The sequence below is a fragment of the Trachypithecus francoisi genome, unplaced genomic scaffold (genome assembly GCF_009764315.1).
Source record: "Trachypithecus francoisi isolate TF-2019V2 unplaced genomic scaffold, Tfra_2.0 Lachesis_group1, whole genome shotgun sequence".
Classification (NCBI taxonomy): Eukaryota; Metazoa; Chordata; class Mammalia; order Primates; family Cercopithecidae; genus Trachypithecus; species Trachypithecus francoisi.
The window spans coordinates 136572694-136595652 of NW_022681454.1; the positions used below are offsets into that span (position 1 = coordinate 136572694).

General features: G+C 44.9%; 1 protein-coding gene and 1 long non-coding RNA gene across 2 annotated transcripts in view; one reads left to right on the forward strand and one right to left on the reverse strand.

The window, feature by feature from the left end:
- MAML3 (mastermind like transcriptional coactivator 3) overlaps positions 1-22959 on the reverse strand; it is a 440066-nt gene that overhangs the window by 6358 nt on the left and 410749 nt on the right. Inside the window, 2 exon segments of the mRNA XM_033215310.1 lie at positions 3172-3256; positions 7832-8077. Coding sequence (XP_033071201.1) covers positions 3172-3256; positions 7832-8077 — 331 coding nt within the window.
- On the forward strand, positions 12799-19341 carry LOC117085938. Its single transcript, XR_004438139.1, has 3 exons — positions 12799-12836; positions 14696-14842; positions 18063-19341. It is a non-coding gene; the product is annotated as an uncharacterized LOC117085938 (long non-coding RNA).

Sequence of the window (22959 nt, forward strand, 5' to 3'; positions counted from 1 at the left end):
TTTCACTCACAACAAGCCTGTATTTGTGAAAAAAATAAGCATTTCCCCATAGTCATGTAACATTGCTCAGAGGTCCAGAACCTAATGAGGGAAAGACAGTCATTAAGGCCTTTGAAATATATAATGGTGAGAGTATGGGATAGGTTCTCATGGAAATTATACCTAACAAAACTTCTCTCCAAGAATGATATTTCTTGTTTTTCAGTTTGCTATTTTCCCAGATGCATAACATCATGCTATCTAGGGTATCTGTAAACACATGAAAATACTGAAGATAGTAAAATAAATTATATATCTCAAACCAATCAGCTCAAGGACCCTAAAATGTTACACTGGCTTTATTGATAATATTCTCTACTGAACCATGTTCCACGTCACGAATAGAAAATGCAAAGTGATCAGCATTTCTTTCTAATTTAGCCCCAAAGGTGAATTCTCTCTCACCTCTAAAGAAAATAGTATCTTACTGGTTGAGGATGACATCGTATCTATATGAGTGCAAAATAATTTGCTTCTGAAGTATAAACAAGAATAACATCAGGATCTGTTAAGTGGAAAAGTCAGCTACAAAAACACATGTACAGTACGATCCCAGTTTTTGTGGGTGTCTATTTATATAGAAATAAAATAATAGGATTGATCATCTCTGCTGGATGGTGGGATTTCAGGTGACTTTAATTTTTGTCTCTGTGGTTTTTTTTTTCTTTCTTTTTTCTGAGACAGAGTTTTGCTCTTGTTGCCCAGGCTGGAGTGCAGTGGCACAATCTTTACTCACCGCACCCTCTGCCTCCTGAGTGCAAGCAATTCTCCTGCCCCAGTCTCTGGAGTAGCTGGGATTACAGGCATGCGCCACTATGCCTGGCTAATTTTTTTGTGTTTTTAGTAGAGACAGCGTTTCTCCATGTTGGTCAGGCTGGTCTCGAACTCTTGACCTTAGGTGACCCGCCCGCCTCGGCCTCCCAAAGTGCTGGGATTACAGGCATGAGCCACCGCGCCCACCTGGAATAGAACTTTTTAACTGGACCCAAAACATTCCGATTAGCTCATGTAAGTATGTGTCTATGTTCTGCAACACAGAGCAATTATTAAATTGTGGTGGCCCCTTTTCCCCACAAATAATACATGAGTTATGAACCTGGAAAACTCAAGAGACATTATGCTGGGTTTATCAGCTTTTATGTTTTTAATTAGTTCATAATATAATGCAGCAGCTCTCAAGCGTGGTTCCCTAGCTAGCAAAATCAGTGACTCCTGGGAACTTGTAAAAAATGCAGATTTTCAGGCCCTGCTCCAGATATACTGAATCAGAAACACTGTGTGTGTTTTAACAAGCTCTGTTGGTGCTTTCAGTGCAGGCTAAAGGTTGAGAACTATAGCTATAAAGGAGGGCTCTGTATGTGCAACAACAACTATATGTAATGATGACTAGTCCCCACTTTTCCCTACCCATGGCAAAATTAGAAACATAATTCTTCAAAAACCCCTGGCACTGATTTAGTGCACAGAACACCTGTGGATAACTCAATTCCTTTTGTCCTTGCCTGTGTCAAGGCCAAATATGTCAAGGCCAAAGGATCTAACATGATATAAGCATCCCAGAGGCGAAAGGGAGTGGTAGCTACTCAAGCCCCAGTATTTTTACAGGTGATCTTCAATGTGGTCTGTTAGTAAATATCAATGGCTTTCAGACTGTAAACTACAACTCACAGTTCTTGATCCAGGATATATACATGTGGGTTTAAAACAGAAAGAAAAGTTTCTGATATGCTCTGATAATTTCTGTTGTATTTCATTTTAAAAATGTTGGTTGTGACCCACTAAGTTGTTTTCAATAACCTTGTGTTTTGCAATCTGAAGACTTAAAAATGCTACCTTAGATCAGAAATTTTTCACCCAGTCTATTGATAAAGTTCAGGGATACTTGTGAAATTATATAAAAGTTTATATATATTTATATATTATATATTTTTGTGCAAGAGACTTCATAGCTTTTTGTAGATTCTTAAAGGAATAGGTAACTTTTGAGAAGCTAGGACCCATTGATGTGGATCCCACAAAATGGGCAGAGGATGGGATTAGGATTTCTGCTGCTAGGTGAACCCTGTAGCCCCCTGAAAACTCCTGTGGATAAGATTAGGAAGGCTCCTTAGGCTATTTTCTTCACCCCACATAAGACCCTCTTTTTGTTTTTTTTTTTGGAGACAGAGTCTCGCTGTGTTGCCTAGGCTGGAGTGAAGTGGTGTGATCTCGGCTCACTGCAACCTCTACCTCCCGGGTTCAAGCGATTCTTGTGCCTCAGTCTCCTGAGTAACTGGGATTACAGGCATGCACCACCACTCCCGGCTAATTTTTTGCATTTTTAGTAGAGACAGGGTTTTGCTATGTTGGCCAGGCTGGTCTTGAACTCCTGGTCTCAAGTGATCCATCCGCCTCAGCCTCCCAAAGTGCTAGGATTATAGGCATGAGCCACTGCACACAGTCAAGGGCTCTCTCTGTTGGAGATGGAAGGGTTTGATATTCGAGTGGGCCTTCCACATTTATAAAGGAGTGCAACACTAACATACAGTGCACCCATTGCTACTGGGTCATCATTTAGGATTCCCGCAAATGGCTACAGGGTCAGTTCAATCAGCCTCAAGGCCCTATTTGTCTTCTACATTCACCAGAGACTAGTGGTTATTGCAAGCCAGATTCTTCCATTTCAGCTATAGAGGTAAGGGCTTTGGTCAGGTGACCTGCTGGCATAAGCAAAAAAGATGTGGCACAAGATTTTTGCCCCTGTAGTCACTAAGATGACGATCTAAACATAAACAAAGTTGATATGGAGCCAACAAGCACCAGTATATCTTTACCGGTTGTTAATCTATTGCAATACTATATACTTCTGGTAAAGAACAGCTGTTCCAGTCCCAACTCCCACAGCTACCCTGACCCTTCCCTGTGCTTTCTAGAACCCCTCTGTGACTCAGTGACCAAAAGGTTAATGCCTGGTACAACAGGAGGCCTCTAGGAATCCATTCTGATTGGTTAGTACTCTTAACCTACCAGTAGTTAAATATTTTAAGTATTTCCTGGACACAAATACAGCATGTAAGGCAATGACTCTGGCTACACATCACTTACGCTTCACCACTAGAAGGTATAAAATGAGAGAGGTTGCACTGGCCTCACCTTGAAACTGATTGACCTGCTGCACTGGGTATGGATTCCGCTGTGGCTGGAGGTGCTGCCGGGGTAGATGTGATTGCTGCAATTGCTAGAACGACAGAACACAAGAGGGGTGGAGAGGTGAGATAGGGAGCAAGCACACAATTCAATATCCTAGCAGTTCTGAGGAAGGTAGGGTTTTCCCCAAAACTAAACTTTGTGTTGAAGAATCATATGCCTATAGGCAAGTGCACAAAGCCTAAGGATACAACCAGGTATGTTCTCACAAAATGAACACACTCAGGGCCGCCAGACCCTCCATCAAGTAACAGAACGCTGCCAGGAGCCCCTCGTGCCCCTTCCAGTCATCGCCCTCCCTTGACCCATGGGCATCACTGTCCTAACTTTTAACAACATACAGCAGTTATGTCTGCTTTTGTACTTTGCAGAAAATGATTCACATGATGCTGCTTTTTTGTCTGGCTTCTTGCATCCACCACAGTATTTGTGAGATTCATCCATGTGGATGTGAATTCTTATTGCTTGTTCATTCTCACTGTTGGATAGTATTTCATTATATGAATATAATGGAATATTATAATTTATTTACCCATTCTACTAGTGATGTCACCTTTGGTGTTTCTAGTTTTTGTGTTTCGAATGTGACTGCTATGAACATTCCTGTACATGCCTTTGGTGAACATGTGCACGTATTTCTGATATGTGGACTTGCTGGCTCATGAAGAATGCGTGCTGAGGGAAGGGGTTTTGACGTGGACTGCTCAACATCAGCCTGCATGCTTTCCTTAGTGCTGTGGGGACTGAGCTCAAAGGGACAAGCAACTGCTTTGTAATGACCTAAGTGGATGCTTTGGGCATAGGAAGATGAGATCCTCAGGGGTTATACAAAAAAGGCTAATCTTATTCCCATGAAGCCACACTGCCTGTAAAATACATCTCTACAAGTAAACTATTCAGCATTTACTGCTTTGAGGAAACCACGTGGGATTCCACATATACCAGCAAGCAAGGAGGCCTGCATTTTAGTCTTTCTTCTTCCACTCACGGGGATGCTGCACTGCTAGTGTTGCTACCAATATACTGGGAAGGCTATTATCATTATCACGTTGTATGTGCAAAGGGAAAGAAAATAAGAGTGATGTAGAAAGAGCAGAGAAAGAGGTTTTACTTCTAGGTCTGCCGTCAAGTAGCTTGCATGACCTTCGGGATGTTGTTTAACCTGCTCCCTGCAGCTGCTGAATATTCATTAAGTACCTTTCATCTGCAAGGGCTATAAAGAACACACAACAAGGTCCCTGTTCTTTAGAGTGTTCATTATAAAAATAACACACACCGACCACCTCTTAACGCATGTGTTTATTTCAATTTTTTCTCTTGTGTTTGTTCCTGGGCTGCTCTATAATTTTCTTTTCTTTTCTTTTTCTCTTCTCTACAAGGCCAGCCAGTATTCTGGCAACCAAAGGAAAAAACAGCCTCTGACTTGTTGACCCCATCCCGTCCCTACCATAATGTTCTACAGAAAACTGTTGAAATTAATTGATTGTGTAACCAATAATGTGTAGACAAGAAACCATGCAAATCTTTTAGGCAGCAATAGAAGGGCATTACTGAGAGTAAGCTGAGCATTTAACAGCTTCTCCTCAGTCAAACTTCCCATATTATATAAGAATTTAATTGTCCTACTTGTGACTAGGAACGAGCCCCTGGCAGCCTGTGGGGGACTGAGGGTGTATGCTGGAGTCAGGAATCAGAAGTCCTAAGTTCCATCCTGGCTCTGTCTCTCTCTAGCTCTGTGATCTCATATAAATCACATAAGCTCAGCTTCCTCACATAACTTCAGTTCCTCATTTGTAAAATGATGGGACTTCATGATCTAGAATGTTTCTAAGTTTTGTCTAACCTTTGTGAATGGATGAGAGGTGATGTGCTTTGCACTTTTTGAGAATACGGCATTAAATGTGAATTCATGCCTACTTTCAACCTGCTCTGCTCTGATTGCCAAGTCTACTGAGAATCATTTTAAAGTTTCCCAAAATATGTAAGATCCCAAATCCTTCTGTTTTCCCTCACATGTCCTTTCAGGAAACCCAAAATCTGTTTCCAAAATCCAAAGTGTGAGGACACTTTCAATGCTGCAGCAACTAAGATTGGTGTTGATCTGGCAATATTCACTCTCAAAATGAAAAACTGAGAGCTGGCTGGGTGCGGTGGCTCACACCTGTAACCCCAGCACTTTGGGAGGCCGAGGCAGGCAGATTACTTGAGCCCAGGAGTTCGAGACCAGCCTGGCCAACATGGTGAAACCCCATCTCTACTAAAAATACAAAAATTAGCCAGGCGTGATGGTGTTTGCCTGTGGTCCCAGCTACTCTGGAGGCTGAGGTGGGAAGATTGCTTGAGCTCGTGAGGCAGAGGTTGCAGTGAGCTGAGATCACGCCACTGCACTCCAGCCTGGGTGACAAAGCAAGACCCTGTCTCAAAAAAAAAAAAAAAGTTGAACACTTACTCCTTGTAGACCTGTACTTGGACAACCTGCACTAAATCTGCATCCTCCTCAGGTGCAGACAAGATGCTCCACTGACCTGGCGGGGCCATGTGGCTACAGCTCTCACATGACGTTCCCTGACACCAGGGCCACGTGACAGGCCCCCACATACATGTGTGCAGCACACACAGCTTCCAAAGCATTTTACACACATGATCTTATGTGATCCTTAGAGCAGATACATGAGGAAGGCTGGGAAACTATTAAAACCTAATCTGGCAGATGAAGAGGGAAGTTCACTGTTTTTTCCAAAATCACATCACATGCAAAACAATGGGCAAATTCTGGCCCTGAGGAAAGGGATCCTCCCCTCATCCCTCATCATCTTTTAGTATACACAGTTGCTACGGAATGATCCGCAGGTCACAGCTTCCCATTTCCCTTGTCTTTCCCAAGAAGCCCCAGCTCTCTCCGTGCTCTGGATTCTGAGGGGTCTCCCCTGACCTCTCACCTCCTTGTCTGGGGGCATCGTCTTGACGTGTCTCTTCTGACACTCTTCCCATGCCCTGTGCTACCCAGTGTGGGGCTGGCCTCGCCGTGTGGGAACACCCCTGGGCTGCACAGCTGAGCTCTGCCTGCTTGTCCTGGGCCCTCTTTGTGTCTTTGGTCACAGCACACATATCAAAAGCCATCACTCAAAACATCAGGCACACCTGAGATTTCCTGGGATTGGCTGAGGAGAGGATTTACAGAGCCCAGCTGCCCTTGGCAGCTCCATTTATCACTGCCTGAGAGAGATTAGCATGGCTCCTTGTCGCACACCTTATGTAGGTGAGAGGGATAGAGGTTTGTTTGTACAATAGCTGCCAGGCGGCTGACTGACCTTAGTAAAAAGGGAGATAATTACACAGCTGTTCAGGAACAAAAGCAAAGAAAAAAAAAAAGAACGTAAGTGAACTGTGCTCAGCAGTACAATTTTTCTCTTTGGGGGATGCCTGGTGTTACTTTGAACTGCTGTTCTTGGTTAGTAGGGACCTCAGTGGGCCTGTGTCCTACACAGGATACGCGGTGGTGGATGCTTAGTAAATTTGCAAAATTCTGGCAGGGCACGGTGGCTCACGCCTGTAATCCTAGCACTTTGGGAGGCTGAGGTGGGAGGATCGCCTGAGGCCAGGAGTTCGAGACCAGCCTGGTCAACATAGTGAGACCCCCGTCTCTATTTCTTTAAGAAAAAATTTACAAAATTCTGACCCTATCAGCAACATTCTAGAAGGATAACTGTGAGCCAGACCTATGTTGGGCCTTCAGCTTTATATGACAACCTTATACCTCCTATAGGAAAGAGCCTGCTGTGCAAGATTCTCTGTGCAGACCCCCCACAGAAGCCACCTGGGGATCTCTTGTGGACAGCCTCAGGCCTTATCCTAGGATAATGCTAAGTCAGGTATGGGCATCTCTAAAAACAAAACAAATGGATCAGTCTACAGGATCAGTCTGCAGGGAAGGCTTTCTCTCAAAGCTGAGGAATTGTAGGGCGAGGGTAGACAAAGATGCCTAAGGTAAAGCTGTATTTGTGTTAGGCTTTCCTTTAACTCACAGATTTCCTGAGCTGTTTTAAAAGCTGTGGGGAGTTTTCTTAAGTTTGCACCCTGTCTGTGACCCAGAGTTCAGGTTTCCAGGTACTTCTGCAGGCCTTATTGTTCTGCTATTGTTCCCGATCCATTGTTCATGACCCATTCTATAGAATTCTCCTCAATCCCTCCTCCTGTCAATTTCCTCTAAGAAACAGAGTTCTCTGAATTATTATTTTTTCCTTCGTGTTAGAAATAATACGGCTTATGGAGCATGCGAGACAGTCCCCGCCATGTGCTGATTACACAGACCCCTGTACCAGAAATCAGAAGAAAAGGAGTCAGGCTTGAATCAAAGAAATGTCTCTGACACACAGGCCTTCAAATTGATGGCTGGAGCCTGTCTTTTAAGAACAAATTAATTCATTATAGGAAAACCCCTAACTAATTGAAAGGTCTACATTCTTCAGGTTCTCCTGTGATCCTGGGAAATGCTAGACCGTGAGCATCTTGACAGAGGATGTGAACTGCGGCTTCCTCACAGGCAGCAGGCAGGTGCTGAATAAGTGCTTGCTGAATGAATGAATCACGCCAAGGGGCATGTTACCTGTTCCGCCAAAATCTGCTGCTGTTGCTGCTGCTGCCTTTGCTCCCGCAGGAACTGTTGCTTCTGCTGCTCCATCAACTGGGCCCGCTGATCAATGAGCATCTGCTTCATGATGGCTGCTTGGGGCTGGCTGCCCAGGAAGCCAGGGCCTGCGGGACTGGCTCCTGAGACCATGCCACCTGAGCCTGGGGGCACGGAGGACTGCATGGGGCCTGTGGTTCGGGGAAGTCCAACTGGATGCTGCTCCTGGGAGGACAAGAGAGAGAGAGATGAAGGGATTCTCCATGGAGACTCACTGCCATTTGAAGGGAAGCCCCTGGAAAAAGGGAATAGGGTGGAAGTCCCATCTTATGGACTGGAGGGGTTTTGAGTGGCACGCATTGCATTTCCATAAAAGTAGCCTCAAACCCGACCTTACCTGAGTAGAATGAGAAAGGCTACAAGGGACAGTAAGAGAGCATGGCTCTGGGAAATCCAGGGCCAAGTCCAGTCTGTTTCAGATGGAACTGACTATTGCATATGGACAGGATTTTCAACTAACATCCTGTGTTCCTCCAAGGAAAGGGAATAAGCCCTCAGGCTGAGCTCACCTAAAGTCTGGAACATGAGAGACATCCTGACCTCACTTGTTAATCCTTATTTCTTACTGTCTACTTGGCCAAAATGGACATCTTCTTCGCAAGTAGGAGGGACATTTGCAGAAAACTGCAGGAATTTGTTAATCAACAGATCTGATATTTGATGGAATTCTAACGAGTTGCAACATTTGAGAACTATATACATGTCAAAAAGAAAAATCCTGCTGGCCAGAGTTGTTGATGGTGAGAACTGGGAATGTTTTACACTGACCAAAGCTATGTAATCTCCTAATATCTTTAAAAATAGAATTAAGTCGGCCAGGCGCCATGGCTCGTGCCTGTAATCCCAGTACTTTGGGAGTCTCAGTACTTTGGGTGAATCATGAGGTCAGTTCGAGACCAGCTTGGCCAAGATGGTGGAACCCTGTCTCTACTTAAAAAAAAAAAAAAAAAAAAAAAAAAAAATTAGCCGGGTGTGGTGGTGGCCACCTGTAATCCCAGCTACTTGGGAAGCTAAGGCAGGGAATTGCTTGAACCCGGGAGGTGGAGGTTGCAGTGAGCCGAGATCGCGCCACTGCACTTCAGCCTGGGCGATAGAATGAGACTCTGTCTCAAAAAAAAAAGAAAAAAAAAAAAAAAGAAGAATTGAGTCTTCTATGTCTGGGATAATTTAAACATGGGTTGTTGGGTTGGATCTCTTGATTCTATAATTATATGTCAGCCAGTCGAATGATGGCAACTTTTAAGGACTGGTCCTTAGGGAAGAGGAGGTCAAGTGGTAAAGACCTAATTCCACACAGCCCAGGTGATTACATGGAGAATGTGCTCAGAGGCGAAGTTTATGCTCTGAGCTGGACAGTGTGGACTATTAGGGGAAAACAGTGAATGGGAAGAATAGGTGTGTGGCCAAAAGATTCAATTTCTAGACACTTCCTTTCTTATTTTTTCTACCAAGTCTACCTAGCAGTAGCAAGTACTGTCTGAACATTCTGCAGAAATTCCTTCTACCTCATTAAAGTTTCAAGTAATTAATGTGAACATGGAGGAGTTGACACAGATTAAATGGGCACACATATAAGGACATTCACAGTCATTTTGTGAAGCACTATTATGAGACCTAAATAGTAAGAAGCAAAGGTGAATAACTCTATCATTTAAAAATTTTTAAATCCAAACTGGATTTTAATATTTTTCTTCTTTTTACTTTATTGCCTTTCCAATGCAGATACGTTAAACATGTTAGCAGTTTTTTTCCAAAGCAAATAGGTGAAGTTGACTCCCTATGGCTTGGGCTTGTGTTCCTCCCTTCCTCCTGTGGTGTGCTGTGAACCATGCAGGCTGCCCTCTCTACTATGACCGACCTCAACTGCATCTTCAGTTGCTCTTCTTCCCTCCAAACAAAACAAAAACCAAACCAAACCAAACCAAAACGCTACTCCTCTCACCCTAGAAACACTTGCCCAAGAAGCTCTGGTTTGTTCATGCAGTAGCTTAGGTCACACAATTAATGAATGGAAGACACAGAACTAGCAGAACTAGAACGCTATTTTTTTTTTTTAACAGAACGCTTGTCTTTACTTTTAAAAAAATTTAACTTAAATTAAAAAAAATTATTCCATAAGTTATCGGGGTACATACAGGTGGTATTTGGTTACATCAGTAAGCAGAATGGTAATTTTGATTCTCAATTCAGTACTCTTACTAGCTCAGGCCTCTCCCAGGCAGTGTCTTCATGGTGTTAAGTGTGCACCTAAGAATAGCCTGTAGACCTATATAGTGTGTCTCTCATAAGTGTACTGTGTTCTATTTTTTATGTGTAAATGCTGTAGCTGAAATTAATAAAACGTTTTGTCTTTGTGTATTTTCTCTATAAATACACAAAGCCAGCCAGGAAATATTTTTGATGTTAACAAAAAGATCTTATACTAAAAAATGCCAGGAACCTTTGTGCTACCAAAAAGTTTACTTCAGGACTAACTCTTGCAGGGGCCTAGCTATTTCAGGATCTTCCCTTTTCCCCCAAGTATTTGCTACCTGTTTTCCAAGCCCTTCCTTCCCGTGAAATAAAGCTGTTTCTTGGCACCTTTAGGGACAAATGGCTGATTGGCTTTACACTTTAACAAATGAATTTACACTGACATATAAACAGTCAATCAGCAAAAATGCAGATATGTAGTTTGTTTTTTCTGTCTTAGTATATGTGATACTTTCCAGTTTTGATAAGAAGGAGAGAGTTGGAAAGAAAATGAGGCCCAAGGGAAGATAAAGTTTTCTTCAGCTTGATTTTTTGAGAGGGTTGGTCTGGGATGACCCTGTTTATCTTTGTGCACTTTGAGATATGCTTGTCCTGTGTGACCAGCCCGCACAGCTGGGGAAGTGGTAAGGAGTGAAGAAGTGTTGCTTTCCCAGCCTCCTCTCCACTGGGAAAAGAAAGAGAGAGGCAAATGGGGTGATGATGATACATCAAACCACTTTTTGCCCCTGTCTTCCTGGGCCAAAAAGAAATACTTCAAAAGCACAGTGTGAAAAAAAACCCTCCCAAAGGGATAGTCATGTTATTACTTCCCAGGATTATGTATTTCCCCAAATAATTCCCTCCCAGAGGTTTTGCCTTCAGGCTTCTCACTGAAGACCTACAGGCAGGAAGGGCTGTATGTATTATTTTATTATTATTTTTTAAGAGACAGGGTTCCACTCTGTTGCCTAAGCTAGGGTGCAGTGGTATGATCATAGCTCACTGCAACCTCCAACTCCTGGGCTCAAGCAATCTTCCTGCCTCAGCCTCCTGAGTAGGTGGGGGACTACAGGTGTAAGCCACCATGCCCTGCTAATTTTTAAATTCTTCGTATAGATGGGGATTTTACTGTGTTGCCCAGGCTGGTCTTGAACTCCTGGCCTCAAACAATTCTCCTGCCTTGGCCTCCCAAAATGTTGGGATTACAAGCATGAGCCACTGCTCGCAGTCACTAGGTGCATTCTTAAAGGACTGCCTTCCATATGAAACATCTTTAATACTTTCCCAACAAGCTCTGCGGCATTCAACAGTGGATGAGAGACACCTACAGCCCCAGACTCTGAGGTGTATTGCAAAGTGTGAAGATGTACTCAGTGACTTGCCTTACACATTAAGCTGGCCAAGGCCACTGTTTCATAATATATGGCTTCTTTTAACCTCTAAGCCTAAGTTAAAACCTTTTAACTTCTAACCTCTAAGAGTCTAACAGTCTAAGAGGGCTTAATGAGAAATAGTCTGTCAGATTTCAGGATTTCAAGCCACTGCTCTTGTTTCTAAGAAGGACACACACTGTGTTGTGCAATTAGAGAAAACCAGGCTGAGCTTTCGTCATGCGAAATGTAATGCCTTGAAGCCAAATGATGCTGTATTTTTAGTTGTAATTACTGGCTTGTTCTCCAATCCACTCCTTGCCCAACGACCTCCCTTGCTTCTCCCAAGAATCTTAATACAGTTTCTTCCCCTCAAAAATCCAACTGGCTACATAGATCTTCATTACTCGCCTAACCCTCTAACTCTTCAGTAAAATAAAGGGAGGAGAAAGAAATCAAAACCAACGAGCCTATTTTACATATCTTCCCCTCCAGGGAAAAGATCTTAGCAATTTTCTAAAGGCTAGAGTGAGGTAGGAGGTGTCAAAAGCACCCTTACCTCCCCCAAACAGGCAATTTTTGACTTCAAAAAACAGTGTGGTAAAAATATCTCCCAAGAACAGCCAGTTGTTTATTTATAAATCTGTGCGTAGGGAAGCTTTATTTTTCTGAAGTGTTTTCAAGAACATGCATAGTGTTTGGGTGAGAGGGGCCAGCGTTGCTGGCGGCGAACCAAAGAGCAAAGACGGCCGGCGGCGAGGAGGCTGGAGTGACAGGGACCCAGTGGATAACGGGCTTCAGAACGCCCAGGGCTTCAGCCTTTTCCAGGCGTCCCTCGCCGGGGGAACGCGGAGCAGCTGCCGTTCTTACTGCGCCCCAGCAGATGGTGGTGTCAGCCCGGCCTCGCGCCCGGCCGCCGCTGCGCCCGCGCCCCTCCCCTCGCAGATGGCTTAATCAGGGCTCCCGCCCGCCCCTCCGCGGCCCCCGCCCCGCGCGTCTGGGCGAGCGCTGCGAACGTGGAGCCAGGCAGTCAAGTGTTACTGCGTACAGCAGGTAGCCTGGCAACTGAGAGCATAATACCGAGCAGATGGTGTTCGCACGGCGTGATGGACATCACACACGACAGCCTGAGACAATCCAGGAATTCCCTGGTGACTCTAGGCCCTCTTTACACAAAATGAGTTCTCTCTCCATTGCCGTGTATCTCTGGGGTTATCTCCCCCCCTCCTCCGACTGACACTGAACTGGTTTCTTATTACAAGCATGAGCCACTGCTTTTTTCTTCCGACTTTTCTTCCAGCCAGAGGGGAGAGAGAATTCAGGTGGGGGAGGGCGCGGGAAGGGGACGTGGAAGGAAACGGAAGGGCTGGGAGTGTGGTAGGGGGGCAGCGGCGACCTCAGAGGGGCGGAAGGGTAGCGGACACCAGACCCCAGGGCCGACAGCCCGGGAGGGACCGGGTTCCAGGACCCCAGCTGCACAAAGCCGGCGCGGGGAGGGGGCGGTAAGGAGCGAGCCTCGGGTCGGCTGGGCACTGCTGCCTCGGCTCAGAGTCCTTGCAATCACTTGGCCTACGAACAACCTAAATGAAATTTAGGGTTTTATTGAAAAAGTCCCCTGGGGCCTAATTTAGCCTCTCGACTCGAGCCTATATGCTTACAAGTCCTTAGGGGACTCCGGCTAAGAAGTCAGGAGTGGGGCCCGTCCGCCCCCGGCAGGACCGAGACTGCCTCTTGGCGCAGGCGGCCCTAACAAAGAAGCCCACGAGGCGGTCCCAGGCGCTGGCAGGGGCGGCGCGGCGGCGCTCGGGAGACCCGCGAGGGGCCCTGGAGGTCCTCGGCCAGCGCGCGCCGCTCGGGAGCCCGCGAGGCTGCGGTGTGCTCCGGCGGGCGCATTTCCCAGGCCCCGTCACATCGTGTGTGTTAGCGGCTGGGGAGGACACGAAGGCAGATGAGGATTATTCGTGGCAGGAAAGAGTAAAAATAAATCAATGCATAAACAAAAGGATGCCCCAGAAAACCTGTGGTTTTCACACACACACACACACACACACACACACACACTCACTCTGAATTGGGTCAAGTAAAAAAATTTTTTTTAAAGGAAGGAATCTTTAGCCCAAGTGGGATTTCGACTAAATTTTATATATCAAAAGATAGCTACATCCAACCTCTAACCAGAATCCAGAGGCTTTCTCCTGCAAAGATACTATTGAAAGTTTTATTAGTAAGTTTGAGAAGGCGAAAGTATGTATCAGAGGTGAAAGCTAACGTGACAATTGCTTGGCCAAAGAGCGTAGCAGTTTTATGTTATTGAGCAGCACAGGATGAATCGAACACCCATGATGGCTAGACAGAGGCGCCTGGCTGTGATTCCCAGAGGTTCAGGCAAGCCATCTGACCTCTCTCAGTCCCCACCCTCTGAAATGAAAACCATACTCAGAAGACTCCTGACAATGGAAATTTTGGAGGTGACATAGTTAATGAAGTGCCATAGAAAGGAAATAGCTACGAATACTCTAAAACCTCCCCATTCCAAGTATGGGCAATTTGGGAAAAATGAAGAACTAAATTAGGGGTTCTTATGTGGTTGCAGGATCAAATGCATTAGTCCCCACCTGGGAGCTTGTTAGAAATGCAAATTCCCAGGCTCCCCTCTACGCCTCCTGAGTTAGAACTCTTGGGGGTGTTTTAACAAGCTCTCCAGGTGATTACAATGTCCCATAGAGAATCACTGGGGCAAATAATCCTGTGCCCTGATTAGGTTGCAAAGCTGCATTTTCTTTTCTTTTCTTTTTTTTTTTTTGAGGCGGTGTCTCGCTCTGTCGCCCGTACTGGAGTGCAGTGGCCGGATCTCAGCTCACTGCAAGCTCCGCCTCCCGGGTTCACGCCATTCTCCTGCCTCAGCCTCCCGAGCAGCTGGGACTACAGGCGCCCGCCACCTCGCCCAGCTAGTTTTTTGTATTTTTAGTAGAGACGGGGTTTCACCGTGTTAGCCAGGATGGTCTCGATCTCCTGACCTCGTGATCCGCCCGTCTCGGCCTCCCAAAGTGCTGGGATTACAGGCTTGAGCCACCGCGCCCGGCCACAAAGCTGCATTTTCAAAAGCAAGGCAAGGTGCTGAGTTGCTTAGGTTTCTGTTGCAAAGTTTCCTGCTTTGGAACAAAATTCTCAAAATTTTCAGAGGGTTGCTCAGGCCAGTGATGTTTGCAATGCAAACCCAAGAATTCTGAAAGGAGCCCATGGCCAAAAGAAGCCAATTCTTCCAGGAAGGACTGCTCCAGTTGCAATTGTGCTGTGGAGGCTGAGGAACACTCATGACTGAGGAAGGGTGAGTCCCCTATAATGCCCTTGCTAAGGAAGCATCAGACATCCCTAGACCTACGAGTCCCTGGTGTAATAAGGTGAACTATGGAAAGCTATGATTTGAGGAAAGTTCCCTCTGATTGAAAGAGTTCTTCAAATATGAAGAATGTAACACTTATGGGGCACCTACTCATTGCAAAACACTCTGCTAGGGGCTTTCTCCTGTGTGTTTAACTCATTTTGTTGATTTTTTTTTTTTTAAAGCCCGAATTTCTGAGAGGTTAAGGAACTTGTCTGATGTCCCACAGCTGGTGGTGGCGTCTCTGGGATTCTGACTTTTCCACTGACCATAACATGCATCTGGTCTAAATTGAGCAGACCACCCAGGAGGATGTTGGAGTAAAAAGAAATGGAAAGGGGGTGGGGAGAGGAGTGGGCATAGAATAAAAAGGTAGAAACCCTTGGGATCAAAGGATGCAACTGAAAGGGCACCAAAATATGCATCATTTTTTTAGTATGTTGCCTGGTACCCAAAATTGGGATGCCTCTGTGTTATCAACTTTGACATTTAAAGAAAGGGCATAAGATTAGATCATTCAACCATAAGTGGAAGGAAGAAACAAAATGAAATAAAACCTTAGAATTCCCTTTGAAGTTGATCAGGTGTCAAGGCAGAGATTTGGTTTTCTTTTGCAAACTTTCTTTTTCCAGAACAATTTTTATTGTGGGTTTGGAGAGGTGTTTACAATAAATTCATAACAGAGCTCCAAAAGGGCCCACCCCATCTAAACTCCTCTGTCTCAGCAGATTATTGAAGAAGATTGGATTAAAAGGATTGTTTTGTGATGTGTGATGGTTGTGTCCCAAGATGATTGCGTTTAAGGCAGAGTTCATCAATTTAGGAGGCTTATCACTGAAACAGCAGTAACTTGAGGCCCAATGCAAAGGCTTCCAAATGGGTTCATCAAAGCTCTTTGTTCAGCTTCTAGAAAGGAACAGTGTACACTGGGGGAACCCCACAGGCCTGGGTAGAAACTCAGCTCCACCATGGGCCCAGTGACTGGCATATATAACAAACAGCGTATGGTTGTTATTCTTACTGCCAAAACCTCTTGATCATGCAGGGCATCCTTCAGGGTGAGGGAAGTGCTATGTTTCTGGTTCTAGCTTTAGCTTCTAAAATAATGGGGAACAAGACTTGTCATGGCACGGTGGCTCATGCCTGTAATCCCAGTACTTTGAGAGGCCGAGGCGGGCGGATCACCTGAGGTCAAGAGATCAAGACCAGCCTGGCCAACATGGCAAAACCCCATCTCTACTAAAATACAAAAATTAGCTGGGCTTGGTGGCATGCACCTGTAGTGCCAGCCACTCAGGAGGTTGAGGCAGGAGAATTGCTTGAACCCAGGAGGTGGAGGTTGCAGTGAGCTGAGATTGCACCACTGCACTCCAGCCTGGGCACAATACAGTGACACTCTGTCTCAAACAAACAAACAAAAAAGGTCTTGGTCCCCATTATTTTAGGAGCTAACTGCTTAATTGATAGGGCAATTATTTAAAAATATACATTGTACTGATTCCTTCCTCTGCTTCCCAATTGCTGGGAATATTTGAAAAACAATGCAGAAAACTAAAACTATAGATATAAAAAAAAGTACAAAGTAAAAAAAAAAAAAATGCAGAAAAGTATACAGACAGAAAAAAAGTATACAGAAAAAAGCTAACACTCATTTTTAACACTCAAAGGTAACCACTGTTAATATTTGATGTGTTTTTATATTTCCTCCTAGTTTTTTCCCATATGCAATAACATATTTTTATGCTTATGATCATGGTATATACACAATTAAACACACCCTACTGATTCTTAATTAAGTAACATGGGAGAGGTAGAAAGTTCTAACTTTCCAAATGCTTTCAAGTGATAATTTCCTGGCAGGATGATATCCTTATGGCATCCTTCCTGGCAAGGCTTTTAGCTCCTTTGGGACTAAGACTATGAGTCTCCCCAGTATCCAGCACAGAGCTAGGGCCAGAGCTGCAACAAAATACAGATTTACTGAACTCATCTGACTAATTGGCTGGGATGAATTCTAGCCTAAACCAGTATCAAGTATAACTGGAAAGGACAAAATGATGGCCCTATAAGGGACTGCTTCTCCAAGCTCCTGAGCTGACCCTCTGCTGAATGTTAAAGAAAGGGTTAAAGTTGGCAGTCCAGTGCAAAATGTGAGGATGCCACCAGCCACAGGAAGGTCAGCTTTTCAAGGCCAATTTTTGGGGGGATAAAAGCAACAAAAATACCATTTGTCCTTATCAGTGCTTTGAACATAGTTACCATAGGTCCCGCCAATGGAAACACAACTTGGAGAGTTATGCTTTTCGTCTGCCTTTGATGTAAATTGTAAGAGTCCTTTTGATCCCTTTCTTGTGATTAATTCTACCACCAAAGCAATTCTAAATTGGTTAAAAGTTCATTAGCGTACAACAATAGAAGCTTGATTAAATAAATTATGGTATATCCATACCATGAATACTAGGCAGCCAATAAAAATCATGCCTCCTTAGACTATCTAATCACACAGAAAAAAGCTTACCATATATAGTTAAGAAAGGCAGGGAAGGAAAGCAGTTTCTTTTTTTTTTCTTTATGTCCTCAGATGTTTAAAAAAAAAAAAAAAGCAGTTTCTAAAACATTAGCCACTGGATAGTCTTGTTAAACAAGAATAGTAAGAGATTTTTATTTTTATGCTTTTTCAAATTTTCTGTTATGAATATATATTACTTTTAGTATTATTTTTAAAAGCTTGTTAAGAATAATGCTAAACCGATATGGAATGAAATGTAGAGTGAGTTCAAGAGGGGCCCAGGTTATGTCTGGGACCTGGACTATTTCTCCCTGAGCCCACCTTATGCTCTAGAAGGTGTAACAGACATGCTTAAGTGGCATGACCCCTTTCAAAACCTGTACGTGGCTTCAACAACTGGGCTTCGATACAGGTTCAACAACTAGGTCGGCTTTCCATTGTTTCCACAAAGAGCTCCTAAGTGCCAGAGGAAGGGTACTGACCATCTTCCAAGAATTCTTTGGTCTACCTGGACAAGCCTGCTCTCTGTGGCACCACCCAGCTCTCTGTGGCTTTTCTCTGTCTTACGCTTGAAGCCACAGTGCATGGCCAGAACCAGCCAGACCTTTGGAGTTCAAGAACTCGAGAGGTGGGTGAAAACCACCATTGTCTCCACAGACTGTTTTCTCCGTGGAGCTGTAAGAAAACCTGAGTCACCAGGGCTGGGAAACCTGCACCACGGAGATGAGCACAGCCTCTGCGCCGGCATGCAAGTGGCCGCTGTCAGGACACATGGACTGAAAGTGGTTTGTCAGCTGCTCCATTAGGTTTTTTTTACCCATATGTTTGCTACCTTTCTTTCCTTGATTTAAAAATAGGGAGGGGAGCAGTCTCAGCTGTCTTCAGCTGCTAGGGAGATTTTTTCTTTTCCCCTCCTGAGCTACTGTTTCCCCCAACCCGAGCCTTTCTCTCCTATTGTACCCACCCTTTCTGATGAAGTCATCAAAGCAAAGATTGCATAACTGATGCATAGGCCTATCTTGTGTTATACTGGGAGATAGGCCAATGTTTCCATTAATAGACAAGAGCACCACCACGCTGCCAAATGGAGCTCTCTGCTGCAACCACTACAAGATAGGAAGAAGGGAAGGGAAGCTGAGTGCTCAGGGCATGCTGTGGAGGGAAGGCGAGGGCACTTCTGCCATCATCTCCAGAACCTCCACAGCCTTGGGGGGGCGGGGCGCTGAGAGAGATCAGTGCTGACTGCCTGAGAAGAGCCCTTCCACAAGCAGCCTTTCTGGTGTCCCCATATTCTTCCTTCCTTCCAGAGGCTGTGAGAGGGAGGGCCCATGTCAGCCTGCTCTGCCGGTTTCCCGACTGCTGAACTTGTCTGTGGGAAGCCGGGTTTGACCATGTGATGCTGAGGCTCTGAGAGGAGGGCTACCCTTTTCCCCACCCTTGGCCCCCATTCCTATGAGTAGAAGCCTGCCCAGCTGCGGTGGTGGGGTTTGAGAAGGCTAGGACTTAGAGCAGGGAAAAACACGAGGAAGCAGAAAGAAAAACAGAAACACTTAGAAATCTGGGATTGGTACTTCTCCTTAAGTAAAGATTGTGGCTGACGACCAGCTTCTTAGAGGAAGCAAGTGTAGGACAAGGGCTCATACCTGGTCTGTGAGGGCCTATGGGGGATCAGGGCATAAGACCGCCTGACCCTGGGCTTTGCATCCACAAGAACCTTGAATTTAGATTTTTAGACATATTCTTTGAACTAGATTTTACATATACAACAGTCACTGAGAAATCCTGAGAGGACTGAAAAATAGCATCCATTTTATAGCTTTAAATTGTGCCCTGAGCTGAGTGTGGTGGCTCACGCCTGTAATCCCAACACTTTTGGAGGCTGAGGTGGGAAGATTGCTTGAGTTCAGTTCAGGACCAGCCTGGGCAACAGCAAGACCTCATCTCTAGTAAAAATAAAAAAATTAGCTGGGCATGGCGGTGTGCACCTGTAGTCCCAGCTACTCAGGAGGCTGAGGTGGGAGGATTGCTTGAGCCTGGGAGGTTGAGGCTGCAGTGAGCTGTGACTGTGCCACTGTACTCCAGCCTGGGTGACAGAGTGAGACCCTGTCTCAAAAAAAATTGTGCCCTGTTATTAGATCAGGCTGCTCTAAGTCCATTATCAATTAACATTTTTATACATCCTGCGTTTATCCTGCGCACAGTATAATTGCCCTATGCTTTATTTTTGAAAATAAAAGCATTGCATTAAAAAGCCCTGTTGTCATTTTCCATTTTGTAAATATACCTGGGCACTCCAAAAAACAGAAATGGCGCAGGCATTTTCTTAACCTTGAGAAGATTGGGAGACACACAGACATAAAAGTAAGTTTTAGAAAGAATATAGCACTCAAAGAGGTCTAACACAGCCCTTGACTCCACACCACACATACACATGGGAACCGGGATAAAGGAATCTGGAAACAATGAGAAATCATCCTCTCTACGGATCTTAAACTTTTCACTCTCTTTAATCAGAACTCTTCTCGGGAAGCATGATTCAGCAGTGCTTGGCTTATAGTAGGCGCTCATAAAGGTTTGCTCTCAGTGTTGTCCCTATTAATAATGAGAAAATTAGAAACTTTAGGTGGGGCCTATATTTTCAGCTCAGATTTTTTTGGTTCTTAATGGTCACATCTGTTCCTCAGCCATGTGAGGGAAAACCTTCCTGTTTACAGATGACCACTTTTACTTAGGATAAAAGTTAAGTTGGTAGCTAAATATGAAACGAGACTCTAGAATAAACATTCTTTATACGTCCTGTGTTTATCCTGTGCACAGTATAATTAATTGCCCTTGGGAAGGTGATGGGAAACTTAGTGAAGAATAAATTCACCTTTTTGACTATAACAATAGAGGCCTTCTAAGATGGGGGTTATGCACCAAATATTTTTTGCCACTTATCCCTTCTAAAAGCATAAGTGCTTTTTGGGGTAATTTCTCCTCTAGCTAGTTGACTTCATACCCACCTTCGCTCTGCTTCCCAGATCCAGGCAGGCTGCTTTACAGCATGACCATGATTCATACATACACATTTCCACCTAAAGTTACACGCCTCCTTTAAGAGCTGCTGCAACCACTACCACTTCTCTCCAAGGTGACTGCTTGTAGGAGGATAACATCAGAACAGGGGGGGGCAGGGTGACTAATGCTGGAGTAGGACAGGGAGATCTGACCTACTGTTCAGGAGACTTGTCAACCTGAGAAAGCTTCCTGGACACTAGGGATCCTGTTTCTGGTCTTCCTTCCCTTTGGACCATTTCTCTAATAGACACAGTTTTGGCCCAACTAATTACTTTCCCCTTTGTGTTTCTGTTTCCCTTCATCCTCTCCCCCATTTTAAGAATACACAATTTCTCAATCGGCAATTATTAAACCCTTGTCAAGTCAACGAAATGTCTTCTGGAAGCTGACACTAAATATACACGGCTGTAAACTTGCTGAGGAGTGGAGGAGGGGTGAGTGGGGATGACAAACCTAGAAACTGAACTTGAAATCTTTCTCGGATCCCAAGGATACCACACAGGGGAAAAGCCAGCCAGAGTGAGATTCCCCTCTTTATTTTCCTTAGGTTCTCAGGGGATAATTTATACTGAAGGTTACTTTCTATAGAAGGCCTTGAGAACACTACCTCTTAATCATATTTAGAAGCATATAAAAAAGGTTGACAAGGCCAATCTTGATTCCTTTTTTCTTTGATGTAGTCACAGAGAATTTTGAAGGAAAGATGGGGTCTCTAAGTCCCCATTAATAAATAAACCTAAGTCCTCAAGGAGTGAACATTCATGTACAGGGTGCTGAGAGCTCACATGTGGAGCTCTCAGCATGGCCATACAGTCCTGCCACAGTCATTGTCACTGAGAGAGTTGTCACTGCTGTAGTAGGGTCCCAGTCACCCTTAGTACCTCTCAGAGGTTTCTTGGGGACACAGCCCAAATATATCCTGCAGTCAGATGCACAAACACCCTGGGTAGGAACCTAGAGAGGTCTGGAATACTCTGATTCACTTCTGCTAAGAGACTTAGATAAGGAAGGCTGACTAGGTCAGTCAAATTGATTGCCCAGGTGGCTGACCTAATAGAGGTTCAGGGATCTGGTTTGAGAACATGGAGCCTCAGACCCTTCCCTTCAAGCTGTGCAGCACTGCATATCCTTAGTGGCATTTTCAGTTTCAGCTTCCAGATCTTAGAGTTGATTTTTCTTAAAGAACACTCACAGCTAAGACAAACAAACAAAACAAATAAGCAAACAACCGACTTGCTTAATATGATATACCACCCCCCAGGAGGATGGGTTGTGGTTATAGCTTTGCTTGGGATTTTATGTGGAGTAAGTCACTTAATGGCTAAAATGCAAATATTGCTCAGAAAACAAGTATACCTCCCTCCTGAAGTCTGAGCACTAGAACACGATGTGTGGCATGTATATTTTGCTATTAAAGTTTTCTTTCAATTCGAATACACATCCCACTTTTTGAAAAACTTTCATTGCTCAAGAAGTCTGCACAAGCCCAGTACCCTAGCTCAATGGCAGGGGCTAGGGTGGGGCTCTTAGACTCTCGGTGCAATGCAGCCATGGCCTCTGTCCTGGAGGGAGACTGAAATCCGAGTGCAGAGACAAGGTATACTTCATGGAAGAGCTCAAGGATGACACCAGCTGGTCAAGAGGCAAGCTGTGTGGCAAGTGTTCTGTTTCCACTTGATTTCCATAGAGCCAGGCCGAGCAGACCTGGGATGGGCAGAGCGGTGACATGGCATAGAAAGAGGCCCAAATGTGGATACAAGGCACATGAGTTCTAGGCAGTGTTTGACCTGGGGCAAGTCACTGAACATTTCTAAGCTTCAGTATTCTCCTTTATGAAAAGAGGAAGCCAGCCCAGGTAATCTCCAAGGCTTCTACTCGCCCTAACATTTCTCTGGTTCTACTTGGAAAGAGCTTCATGGATAAGCGGGGACTTGATTGGGAGCCTTGATGGAAGTGTAGATTTGGATTTGAGTGAGAAGAGAGGGAAGGAAGGAGAGCGGCCACCTGCAAGGAGGGAGGTGGCCACTCAAAGTTGGGGTGTTTGCTAGGATGTGTGAGAAGGAAGCTTTGCAGGGTGGGACTGGCCATGGACAGGTCTGCATGCAGGCAGAGCCAGCCGACTCGACCACCGGCCATCAGGAGCCACAGCAGGTTCTTAAAGGGAATAAATGCTAAATGCATTACTTTAAGGAGATTAAGCTGGTGTCAGGTAAAGCAGAGATTAGAATGGGGCTGGATCAGAAGAAAAGTGGGCAGGAAGGGTTGGGAGGCAGCCATGGGGGTAATCCCATCAGGAGGTGAGGGGAAGCTGGCTGAGATTTGGCACTTGACTGTGGGAACTGAAAAAAGCCAAATGCACCTGCCAGGGATATTCCTGCAAGAATAAGAATTCTCATGTGCAAATATCTGGGGTCACTTTCTGGTCTGGGGTCCCACCTCCTCCTACTCATTTCTCATCTCTATTATTGTGCTCTGCCCAGCCCACATGGCTACC